At 31.5% G+C, this 13,478-nt stretch overlaps 1 protein-coding gene across 2 annotated transcripts in view; it reads left to right on the top strand.

Annotated features, from left to right (window-relative positions):
- The first annotated feature begins 12,520 nt into the window (after positions 1–12,520).
- Positions 12,521–13,478, top strand: part of LOC134712393 (Na(+)/H(+) exchanger beta-like) — a 45,620-nt gene continuing 44,662 nt past the window's right edge. For both annotated transcript variants that reach the window (XM_063573892.1, XM_063573893.1), the window contains exon 1: positions 12,521–12,899. In XM_063573892.1, coding sequence (XP_063429962.1) covers positions 12,620–12,899 — 280 coding nt within the window. In that variant the 5' untranslated portion in view covers positions 12,521–12,619. The remainder of the gene's footprint in view (positions 12,900–13,478) is intronic.

Raw genomic sequence — 13,478 nt, 5'->3', positions numbered from 1 at the left:
CTCTTGTTGTCGAGCTGGTGTTACGAGTAAATAGACCTTCTGTCACTTGTGAGTCATATACACCTGTTGTTATCTTGTATGCTTCTATCATGTCGCCTCTTAACCTTCTAATTTTAAAGTTGGAATTTTCAGAATTTTTAAGCGTTCTTCGTATGACAAATCTTTAAGGTTGGGTAACATCTTTGAAGCTCTACTTTGTACATTTTCAATTGTCTCGATATCTTTCTGTTTGTGGGGGTTCCATACACTAGTAGCAATATTCAAGATGAGGACGGGCTAACGCCTTAATTAGTAGGCAGAAGCTTTTATAATCTAAATATTTAAAAGTTCTTCTAATAATGCCAACTAGTTGGTTTGCTTTGTTGACTTGTGTCTGTATGTGTTTATCAAACTTTAGCTTTGAATCAAAGTTACTCCTACATCTTTCTCTGATTGAACTATTTCTAGTGTGATTTCAGATCCATCGTATGTCGACATTTTAAAAGTGCTTTCTTGTCCATAATTGGATTTGGTAGAAATTGGAAGTACTTTACATTTGTCCGGATGAAAACGTAATAGCCATTTTTCGCTCCACTTAAACATACTATTTTTCGCTCCACTTAAACATACTATTTTTCGCTCCACTTAAACATACTATACATTCCTCCGCCATAATAACAGATTCTGCCCAGTGTCCTAACACTCCCTCGTGTTGGAGTGGGGATAATTCTTGTAAATATTGTTGTAAATTCGTTTGTATCTTCATTAATTCTAATAGGAAGTGTACACGGATTCCGCTGTACCCTCACAGCTCCTGAAGGGTGTTCCGTAAACGGAGGGATCTACGTACATACATACTGGGGACAGAAAAATTTCGGAATTGATATTCCGTTATTGGTTTAAAAGTAGAATTACAAAAAGGGGAGGCTACTCACACTGATCAAACAAGAAAGTAAGATTGAAGACTTTTTAAAAGTGTTTATTTAAGAATATGTACATCTTCCACGCTTAAAGATACATAATTCTATTTAAAATTGACCGAGGTTTTACAATTGATTTACGTACATGACAAAAATGTAACGGTAATGGGCTTAATAGGAAGTGAAACTTCTAACTTTTGTCGTTTTGCCGAAGTTCCGCATTCTTTTTTTAAAACAAATAGTTAGTGTTTACTTGTTACAAGTAGGTATCGGGTCATTTCGCTCCAAAGACACGATTTTACCTGACACGTTCTTACCCACATGCTGGATCATAGGTTCGTTTGAACCTTATTTTATTCAAAATCGAATACTGACTTCAAACTAGTCCAAATAATATTATAGACTAACTTCAAACATGTTCAATAATCATATGATTTTCTTCTACGATCTTTAGTCAGTAGACTTTGAATGTTGATTACTAGTAATTGTTTTGACTTGAATTTAATGCAATAATTTTTAATTTATTTGAAATTAAATTGGTTTATATACATATACATTTTACCCTTGTCCGTCTGTACGTCAGGACATCCAAAAGTTGGTTTCCATTCTCTTACTTTATTTTGTTCATGTTGTTTCAACCAAATGTTATTAAACTAAAAAATGTTAACATGGTTAAACAAAATGCTTATTATCACAAAACACAGATCAAGTTTGAACTTTACTGGCATCACATTTACCTTTGTTAAGCATGTTAAGGGCATACAAGACAGCTACAGGGGAGGTAATGACATTACTAACGTAAATTGTTATTTTTGCGATGTCAAACTATGACTTAATTATTGGGTAAATATTCAGTGTTCGACTGATTTTTATCATTCAAACTTGGTTACAACTTGATAAAGAGTTGGACCCCTCTATTTTAAAATGCCATTTGGTTTGATTACTCAAGAAGATTATGCATGTCATGTACGTTATGTGTGCCAATTTTTATGAAAACATAAACAGTTAAAAAATAATAAAATTGGTAAATATACAGCAAAAAATTTAAATGCTGCTTTTTCTACATTCATGAACATTTGATAAATATGAGTTGTTTCTGGATAAAAAAATGTATAAATTTTCATGATACTTATAAAATACAGAAATTACAAATTATTTACAAAATGTATTTAACAAAAAACAATTTTAAAACAAAAGTTTCTTTTTTCTTCGTAAGGGAAAATAAGGCCACAAATCCGAATTTTGAGCAAATATGCAAAATTTCAACCTCAATTTACTCAAAAAGTAGCACATAAAAGTATTTTTTTATGACATATTTGATTTAATCAGGTAAAAAATAGTCTACTCTATATGGAAATTTTTATCAAAATGTAAATACGGGTTCAAAACTATATTGTATGCCTTTAAGTTATGCACCTTCACAAATGAAATAAATGCTGAATATTTGGTTTGCATTCTCTAACTTAAGTTTGCCTCAACCAAATGTTATTACACTAATTATACATAATGCAATATGATTATCACAATCATGACAAAATACAGATCAAGTTTGAATTTTTGTGATTTTACTATGTTCCTTTACAAATGGAAAAATAGTAATTTGATATCTCTTCTAGAAATGATAATGTAATTTAAAAAAAAAATAATTTGAAATTGGAGTTATTTACCATTGTCCATTATTGTAGTTGAATCAACTCTAATTATGGACAAAGGGAGATAAATCCAATTTTGAAAATAATTTTTTACAATTAAGGTACATCAACTACAACCAATGATATATACAATGCAACGTTTACTGAAAAAATTACAGCAATCTTTACCCTTCAGTGCTTACAAGCACTTAGATTAATATTCTTCAGTTTTGTCCCTTTATAACCTTATATGATACATTTGTGTATTTTGATTCTGTTCTGTAAACTACATGTAAATATTAAACCAGATGCTTGGCAGGGTGCAGCTTTATACGACCACAGAGGTTGAACCCTGAACGGTTGGGGCAAGTATGGACATGTACACAACATTCAAGCTGGATTCAGCTCTAAATTTGGATTGTGATTAAATAGTTGACACAGCATAGGTTTCTGAGACAGAATGAATGTGGTCTAAGCACTTAATTTTTTTGTTTTGTCTTTGAGCAATTCACTATGCTGTTGAATACATGTATTAATAAAAAAATATCACATCTCCCTTTCCCTTACTCCAAAACTGATCTCATTTCAAATTTTTAATGGCCCCTAACAATAACTTCTCATTTAAATACATCATAAAATATTAAAATGTAAAAAAGGGCTTGTTATCACTGAATGGTAAAGATTGTTTTAATTTTTCTGTTGGTAGTAAAAGTGAATATATACATTGTACATTGTATAAAACAATGATTGAAGTTGATTTAACTACTATTCTATACAAAGAAAGATAACTCCAATTGAAAAAAAAATTTGCTATTTCACAATATCTGGACAAAGAAAGGTAACTCAAATTTTCAAAGAATATTGAAAATTTCTTGCTATTGCACAATATTGTGCAATTAGATATTTCTTGCCATTGCACAATACTGTGCAATTGAAAGTACTTGCTATTGCCCAATACTGTGCAATTGAAGATTTCTTGCTATTGCGCAATACTGTGCAATTGAAAATTTCTTGCTATTGCATAATACAATGTACTGTGGAATTGAAGATGTCTTGCTATTGCTGAATACTATCATGACTATGCAATTGAAAATTTCTTGTTATTGCACATAAGTCATAAGAAACCTCAAATAAAAAAAAATAGTGCATATGATTCTTATAACTCAACGGATAGTTTTCATTATAAAACTTATGTACATATACTTTTTTCTGAAGAAAATTCTTTAATTTATTCATATTTAGAAGAAGTTTACTTTTTACCTTCCAGCAAGTAATTCCCCCAACATATTTTCCGTATGCAAGGTGACCTCAGTGTGACCAATATCGTAAAAATCTGGTGACCACAATACGCATGGATGTCCTTAAAATAAACTATTATCTTAATTTACATGTTAAACACGTGCTCAATTTCCATGCTTTTTTGTTTATTTTTCGTCAATTGTTGACAAACAGGTGACAATTGTTAAACTTCGGCTTCAAAACACGAACTTTAATTACCTGCCATATTTTCACAACAACACTGACAATTGTACGAAATTTACACGAAAAAAATGATAAATTCAAGCACAGAAGACTAAGTTTATTATGTTTGTATGCATTGGTTCAAGAATTGAAAGAATATTATTTTTTACCGGTCACTCGTTTCTTATGACTTTAATATGATAATTTTGGACCCAGATTTGGGCCAACTTGAAAACTGGGCCAATAATAACAAATCTAATACATTTTTAGATTCAGCACATCAAAGAACCCCAAGGATTCAATTTTTGTTAAAATCAAACTAAGTTTAATTTTGGACCCTTTGGACCTTAATGTAGACCAATTTGAAAACGGGACCAAAAATTTAGAATCTACATACACAGTAAGATTTGACATATCAAAGAACCCCAATTAGTCAATTTTTGATGAAATCAAACAAAAGTTTAATTTTGCACCCCGATTTGGACCAACTTGAAAACTGGGCCAATCATAAAAAATCTAAGTACATTTTTAGATTCAGCATATCAAAGAATCCCAAGGATTCAATTTTTGTTAAAATCAAACTATGTTTAAGTTTAGACCCCTTGGACCTTAATGTGGACCAAATTGAAAATGGGACCAAAAATTAAGTATCTACATACACAGTTAGATTCAGCATATCAAAGAACCCCAATTATTTAATTTTTGATGAAATCAAACAAAGTTTAACTTTGGACCCTTTGGGCCTTTATTCCTAAACTGTTGGGACCAAAACTCCCAAAATCAATCCAACCTTCCTTTTATGGTCAAAAACCTTGTGTTTAAATTTCATAGATTAAAACTATCAATATGCAAGATTTTATAGTTCCACTTTAGAAACAAAACATATAGATATGATATAATGCATGGTAACCAAAAAAAAAATGTATTTTGGCAATTTTGTTCTTTCCACTGAAATAAGTGAAAATTTACACCCTGCGAAAATACCTGCTATACCGTATCATGTTAATGGATAAAACATTATTTGTTGCTAAACATTGACATAATGTTTTCTTTAATAATGTGCTTTATTTTGTCAATTTGTTGTATTTCATTTAGAAATCAATAGGTTTTAATTCCTAATGCTTAATTGAAAACTTTTAATTTGCAATGCTTTAATCAGACACTACATTTATGACTTCTTATAGGTCAGGAACAACAATTTGAACTGTTTTATCGCTCTCCCGGGAGATGAACAGATTAGAAAGTCTAATTTAATTGTCTTTATTACTGACAGAACAAATTGGTACAATTCCCTTCAGTTTGACTTGTTTTTAGAATGTGAATGGTATAGACAGAAGTGGAGACTTATTTTAAAATAAAACTATTTAATATTTATATAAGAATAAGAAGATTCAGTATAATTGCCAAGGATACATCTCACCAACAGAGACTCAAAGCCTTAATTTTGGTCTAGCATGCAATGAAAATCACCAAATGTGAGTGATAGATATTTTGGCTATCCAAGTGGCAGTGATGCTGCTAACTAATTGTATAATGATATTTAAGAAAAGTAGAAACAATCTTTATTTTGATGTATTTCCCATGTATATGATAATATCAGTGAGACTGGATATATCCTACTGCTTATATAGATTTCACAGTTTGTGTTTATTCAACTTTGATAAAGTGATTTCATTGTTGTTACATTAAATCTTACATAACTTGGAAAATTACAAAGTGCATAATGCTTAATTTAGTCAATGCATATTAAGCCATTAGAAACCACAACACACAGATAATTGTCAAATTTGAGCATTGAGTCATTTATTGTTCTTGAATTATGCCCCTTTTTAACACAAAAAAATACAAAGCTTGGATGGGGGAATTTGTATCTCCAGATATGATTTTATTTTATTTGAGGGGGCTCGTGGGTCTAAATCAAATTTTCTATTTAATATAGGATTTCGCTATATTTTTCTATAAATGAACTTTATCTTATACATGTTATACTCAATAGAAAAATGAAATAAAAAAATTGGGTCACCGTTCATTTCCGCTCACAATCTGCCTTCGAAAGAGGTATACATTTTTGTTAATGTTTTTTTTCTTCTGTTGAACCAATAGGAGAAAAAGCGGTAATATCGAAATAAAAAAAGAACAAAATTACAGAAATCGCTTAAATTTTACAAATTTAGTTCATGTACAGCTTATTCGAAAACAACAATAAAAAATATAGGTCACTGATGAGTTAAAAAAGATATTTCAATCTTAATGTTTTTAAAAAATGGCATTTTTGCACCAAAGGGAGATAATTTGGAGCTTTTTCAATGATATATACATTTCAAAAGTCGTCTTGGGCCAACACGAATTGATTTTTGTGCCATATGATAAAGTAACAACTACTAAAGGTAATTAATGAAATTTGTAATGAAAAATAAATGTTTGAATATTTTCCTGAAAATCTTATACCCGCGAGCCTCCTTAAGCTTATTTTGAAACATGATATTAATTACTTATTGTAGATGTACAAAGTATCATAGCCAAATAAATATAAATTCTCCCACTGCATCAAGTTTTATACAATATTTATCTAATCTAGACAGTTAAATTTTCAAATTTAAGTGTTGACAGTGTTTAATATTGTATTACACTAGGATTCTTTTAGGAATTTTAAACAATATAATCAGACAGTCCTTCTTCTGGAACAACCTGCAAAAAGAAGTGTCCTTTCTATGTGGTGTCATCAGGCATGGTTGTCTTTTTCATGACGTCACAATAGGAATTTCAGAGGAAAGCAAAACAATTGGATTTCATAATTAAATATTGACCAATAAATAACTAAGATCAAAGGTACCACACTTGGATTAAATAAAAATAACCAACCAGTCAGGGAAAAAATAAATCAAGTAAGAATAAGAGAAATACGTTTATACAGATGTCCATTTCTAGAGGATTGACAATTCAATATCCTATTCCTGTTATCCAATAATCCAATTAAGGCAAGATTCAACATCATGTGCACGTTTCCAAACTTTGGAATAAAAGATGCAGTTTATTGCTGTTTTTAGGTTAATTGCAAGTTTTAATTATAAACAATCATATTTTTAAATGAATACTGAAAGTCTGAAAATTAAAACCAACAGTGTTCATAATAATATTAGATTTTATGCCTACATATTTTTGTCTCCAAACAGGATTTGAACTCACACCTTTTATACATTCTCTACAGCACAAATCCCTTGACCTGATTCCAGCAATCTAGAGAGATTCTAGACCACATCAACTTATTAAAAATGTAACTTCCATAGTTTAAGTGTTACCTTGTCGTTAAAGGCCATATAGAGTAGTTTAATTGGTAAATTTTCCCTCTCTGACCAGCAAAGTTAATTATAAGTAATTAATGACAAGTAAATTAATGTTGTAACATGTTTGGAAGGCACATCAATGGTGGTATTGCATATAAGCACTTTGTAAGTCTAGCCCGGTTTCTGATGTAATCACCCAGACAATTGCATGTTATGTGATAAATAGTGTTATGATGAGCTTATGTAGATTGTTTATGCAAGAATACTCTTTAAAGAGATTGATTAAATATCTTCATTGATCTATGTTTCCAAATGTAAAATATGAGCTGTCCCACACCGTAACTTTTTATCCTCAGGAATCTCCATATGTGATGAATTGTTCCACCACTAGGATTTTTATTACTGATTATCATTAATTATTCATGAGACATTTTTTTAATACCCGAAACTTTAATCCTATGCTTTTGTAAATATTTGATGAAATATGACTTATAGTTCTGTGTGTTGATTATAGAAACAGTAGGCTGATCATTATATTTCTTCTGGCAGTCTGAGATTAAAGTTTTTCAGTGAAGAGATCCTTTATAAACATGTAATTTGTATACGCCCGTTTCTAGGACATGTAATTGTATACCATTGTCTATCAGTCAGTCATCTATATGCCGGACAATAACTAAAAAACACTACCATTTGATTTTATATGGGGCTCGGGGATGAAATTTGGAAAAAAGATGGGACAGGAGTTTTGAGTAAAAAACACCAAAACAAACCAAGATGACAATTTATGTAAAAAATAAGTCAGGATAAACTAAAAAAAAAAAACCTGAACGGTAAAGAGTGAAACATTTTAAGGCAGGATTGAAATTTCAACAACAAAAAATGCAGGACAATAGTTATCAAAGGTACCAGGATTATAATTTAGTACGCCAGACGTGCGTTTCGTCTACATAAAACTCATCAGTGACGCTCATATCAAAATATTTATAAAGCCAAACGAGTAAAAGGTTGAAGAGCATTGAGGATTCCAATTTCAAAAAAGTTATGCCAAATACGGCTAAGGTAATCTATGCCTGGAATATGAAAATCCTTAGTTTTTCGAAAAATTCAATGTTTTGTAAACTGGAAATTTATAAAAATGACCACATTATTGATATTCATGTCAACACCGAAGTGTTGACTACTGGGCTGGTGATACCCTCGGGGACGAAACGTCCACCAGCAGTGGCATCGATTCAGTGGTGTAAATAGTTATCAAAGGTACCAGGATTATAATTTAGTACGCCAGACGCGCGTTTCGTCTACATAAAACTCATCAGTGACGCTCATATCAAAATATTTATAAAGCCAAACGAGTAAAAGGTTGAAGAGCATTGAGGATTCCAATTTCAAAAAAGTTATGCCAAATACAGCATTTTTCATACTAGCTCCCTTTGAAAATCCCTTAGGTGATTATTTATTTCTATTCATGTTGATTTTTATAAACTATAGAATTTACTGAGTTATGGGATTTTACTCATAAAACATGGACGATTATCCAGTTTTCAGACAATAACTCAATACTGCTTTAAACAAAACTTTGGTGACTGGTTTACAAAATGGTTTATATATATTTAAATTGACATTGAGAAGTTATGGAACTTTTTTGGGGAAAAACTTGGTTGCTTATATAGGGAATCACTGAAGCGTGACTGGAGCAGGCCCCCTCTTAGGTCAGTTAGTGGGCCCCCACTTATGAAAATTTCTAGATCTGCCACTGCATTCCTCCGTTTAAGGCAAAGGGATTTTGAGGACTTACAATATTTGTTGCTTTTAAAAATGTTTATTTTTACAAGGGAAGCTTATCAGCTTATAATGGTTTACTTTTACACAAATTGATACTTTAATGGAGAGTTTTCTCATTGGCACTATAATACTACATCTTTTGATATCTACTTAGTTTATTAAATCATATTAGATCTCATGGTTGTGTTGTAATCTTTTTATTGTGTGAAGTTGCAAACATTTATATCAAATTATTGACTTATTTTTAATGATGTTGCTATACCTAAATTGGTATTTCTCTGCATACATATTGACTGTTTTATAAAGAAGAACATACAGATTAGGATATCTTTAAAGATATTTATTCAATTTATATTGGGAATTGATTGGTTGCCTTAAGTGAGATGATAATGACGGTTAAAGATAATTGTGATGTGGTAAATGCCATGTAGGTCTGAGATATTGGATATATTTCCTTGAGAGTGACCCAGCAGCTCTCTTGTGTATCAGGTTATGTATGAATCTGTCAATTGCACTAAGTAGTTTACGTTTGTTTCTATCTGCAGATGATTGGTTGTACAGAACAGGAGGAAGCATAATTGTTTAACTTAATAAATGGAATATCTGCTATGGTAATAAAAGGTCAGTAGTTTTTCTTTTTATGGATTATAAAATCACAAAAATTTGAATTGAAAGAATTGTGAATGGAAATGGGGAATGTGTCAAAGAGACAACAATCTAACCATAGAGAATTAAAAAAAAAAGCTTTAAGCCACCAATGTGTCTTCAACACAGTGAAAACATCCCACACCCAAAGGCATGCTTCAGCTAGCCCCTAAACCCTGAAGTGTAAAGGTTAAGCAATTTTGATATCTGCCTAATGCAGCCACTTCCTAACTGCTGATGATTATAAATTTCATTTCAATTCGTGTTAAAGGAAAACTTTGGTCACATTTTTCGTGGCTTGTATGAAAGGTAATGATAACATATTTGATCTTCAGCTTCATAATTTTGTTATAGAATTAAAGCAATTTTAACATATACCCTACAGTCACTGTCTAATTGCCTATACATGTAGTTTAAAATTTAAGATAACACTCATTGTATACAGAAAATTCTAGTCAATATTTTCAGTAATGCTTCAATATACATGTAACCTCAATTAATTGAATGCAATGGCACATAGGTCTAGATCTGGTATTATAAAAGTAAAATGTCAATGAAAACTAAGTATAAATATTAAAAAAGAAAATAAGAAGAAAATTCAAATATTTAGTAACTGTGTTAAAAATAGTTTACATTATTCTACTTAGAATCACTCTTCACAGACAATATTCATGGTAAACTGCATCCATAATTTAAAGGTTGTCTCTTTTAATGTTATGTTATAGACATATATAAGCATGCTTGAAATAATGTAAATGATGAAGACATCCAAATTATTTGCATTTTTCCCTTTTTAGATCACCTGGCCTAAAAGGCCAAGTGAGCTTTTCTCATCACTTAGCGTCCGGCGTCCGTCGTCGTCGTCGTCCGGCGTCGTTAACTTTTACAAAAATCTTCTCCTCTGAAACTACTGGGCCAAATTAAACCAAACTTGGCCACAATCATCATTGGGGTATCTAGTTTAAAATATGTGTGGCGTGACCCGGCCATCCAACCAAGATGGCCGCCATGGCTAAAAATAGAACATAGGGGTAAAATGCAGTTTTTGGCTTATAACTCAAAAACCAAAGCATTTAGAGCAAATCTGACATGGGATTAAATTGTTTATCAGGTCAAGATCTTTCTGCCCTGAAATTTTCAGATGAATCGGACAACCAGTTGTTGGGTTGCTGCCCCTGAATTGGTAATTTTAGGGAAATTTTGCTGTTTTTGGTTATTATCTTGAATGTTATTATAGATAAAGATAAACTGTAAACAGCAAGAATGTGCAGCAAAGTAAGATCTATGAATAATGACCAAAATGGTCAGTTGACCCCTTTAGGAGTTATTGGCCTTTATAGTCAGTTTTTAACCATTTTTCGTAAATCTTAACAATCTTTTACAAAAATCTTCTCCTCTGAAACTACGGGGCCAAATTGATCCAAACTTTGCCACAATTATCTTTGGGGTATCTAGTTTTAAAAATGTGTGGCATGACCTGGCCAACCAACCAAGATGGCCACCATGGCTAAAAATAGAACATAGGGGTAAAATGCAGTTTTTGGCTTATAACTCAAAAATCAAAACATTTAGAGCAAATCTGATATGGCTTTAATTGTTTATCAGGTCAAGATCTTTCTCCCCTGAAATTTTCAGATGAATCGGTCAACCCGTTGTTAGGTTGCTGCCCCTGAATTGGTTATTGTAAGGAAATTTTGCCGTTTTTAGCACACCTGGCCCGAAGGGCCAAGTGAGCTTTTCTCATGGCTTGGCGTCCATCGTCGTCTGTCGTCGTTAACTTTTACAAAAATCTTCTCTTCTGAAACTACTGGGCCAAATAAAATCAAACTTTACCACAATCATCATTTGGGTTTCAAGTTTAAAAAATGTGTCTGGTGACCAGGCCATCCAACCAAGATGGCCGCCATGGCTAAAAATAGAACATAGGGGTAAAACACAGTTTTTGGCTTATAACTCAAAAACCATTTAGAGCAAATCTGACGGGGGTTAAATTGTTTATCAGTTCAAGATCTATCTGCCCTGAAATTTTCAGATGAATTAGACAACTGGTTGTTAGGTTGCTGCCCCTGAATTGGTAATTTTAAGGAAATTTTGCTGTTTTTATTTATTACCTTGAATATTATAATAGATAGAGATAAACTGTAAACTGCAAAAATGTTCAGCAAAGTAAGATTTACAAATAAGTCAACAGGACCAAAATGGTCAGTTGAACCCTTTAGGAGTTATTGCCCTTTATAGTCAGTTTTTAACCATTTTTCGTAAATCTTAACAATCTTTTACAAAAACTCATAAACCAAAGCATTTAGAGCAAATCTGATAGGGATTGTTATTGTTTATCAGGTCAAGATCTATCTGCTCTAAAGTTTTCAGATGAAGTGGACAACTGGTTGTTAGGTTGCTGCCCCTGAATTAGTAATTTTAAGGAAATTTTGCTGTTTTTTGTTATTATCTTAAATATTATTATAGATAGAGATAAACTGTAAACAGCAATAATTTACAGCAAAGTAAGACCTAAAAATAAGTCAACATGACCAAAATTGTCGATTTACCCCCTAAGGAGTTATTGCCCTTAATACAGTCAATTTTTAACAATTTTCACAAAATTTGTAAATTTTTACTAACATTTTCCACTGAAACCTATTATTAAGATAGGGATAATTGTACACAGCAAGAATGTTTAGTAAAGTAAGATCTACAAAGACATCACCATCACCAAAAACACAATTTTGTCATGAATCAATCTGTGTCCTTTGTTGAATATTCACATAGACCAAGGTGAGCGACACAGGCTCTTTAGAGCCTCTAGTTTATTTTTCATGCTAAATTTCTTTTCAGACATGAATCTTAATATGTGAAGGAATAATTTGACAGTTAGTTAGATTTAGAATACTACATCCTAGTAAGCCAAGAACTAATCATGGAGAACATAAAAACGTTAACATCTTTGATCTTCATTTGGACATTGTCTTTCTCTCTGTGTGTTTGTAATACTGGAGGAGGAGTTAACCACCATCTCAAGCACAACGCAGATAATAGTAGTACCAAAAGTAACAATACACCTCACGATGGAAACAAAACAGATCATCATGTCCATGGTCATATTCATGGTGTAGAAATCGCTGAATGGAAATTTGATGAGTTACGAGAGCCTTTCATTTTTACCATTGTTGTTTTATTAGCTGGACTCAGCAAAATTGGTAAGTAACCTTAGTAATGGACAACTTAAAAAAATCAATGAAGGATAAAACAATAATTCAAATAGTTTGGGGGTTGGGGGTCAAAATTGCTGCAAGTTTTGTTTAATTGACATCGATTTTATATATATCTTTATTGGTCAATCAATTTTTCCGAAATGAAGTTAAGAGGGGAAAATGTTTAAATATTTTTAAGAACTTTACAATCTTTAGCAAGTGATTAGGTCATTATAAAAGTACATTACCATTGATGTACAAGAATCACATGTTTGTTTCCATTAAAATTTGAAAAAACAAACTACATCAATGTGAGACTTAAAAAGTAATTCCAATATATGTGATGTGGATTAATCCCAAAGGCACCTGATAGCTCAAAAATCATAAGAGCTGTTCAAAATCTGATGACATTTCACATGTCTGCAATTTAATCTTACCAACATACATGATGTATACCAAGGTATACTGATGCAATTAAAAAGTATAGATGTTGACCTTTATATTTCCAATTGATGTTATTAAATTTTCTATGATTTGTTTGCAAAAAGAAAGAGTAATAATCATACAATTCTCAAATATGCATTG

The sequence above is a fragment of the Mytilus trossulus genome, chromosome 3 (genome assembly GCF_036588685.1).
Source record: "Mytilus trossulus isolate FHL-02 chromosome 3, PNRI_Mtr1.1.1.hap1, whole genome shotgun sequence".
NCBI lineage: Eukaryota > Metazoa > Mollusca > Bivalvia > Mytilida > Mytilidae > Mytilus > Mytilus trossulus.
The sequence above is the reverse complement of the archived record's forward strand: the minus strand, read 5'-3'. Positions and strand labels throughout refer to the sequence as shown.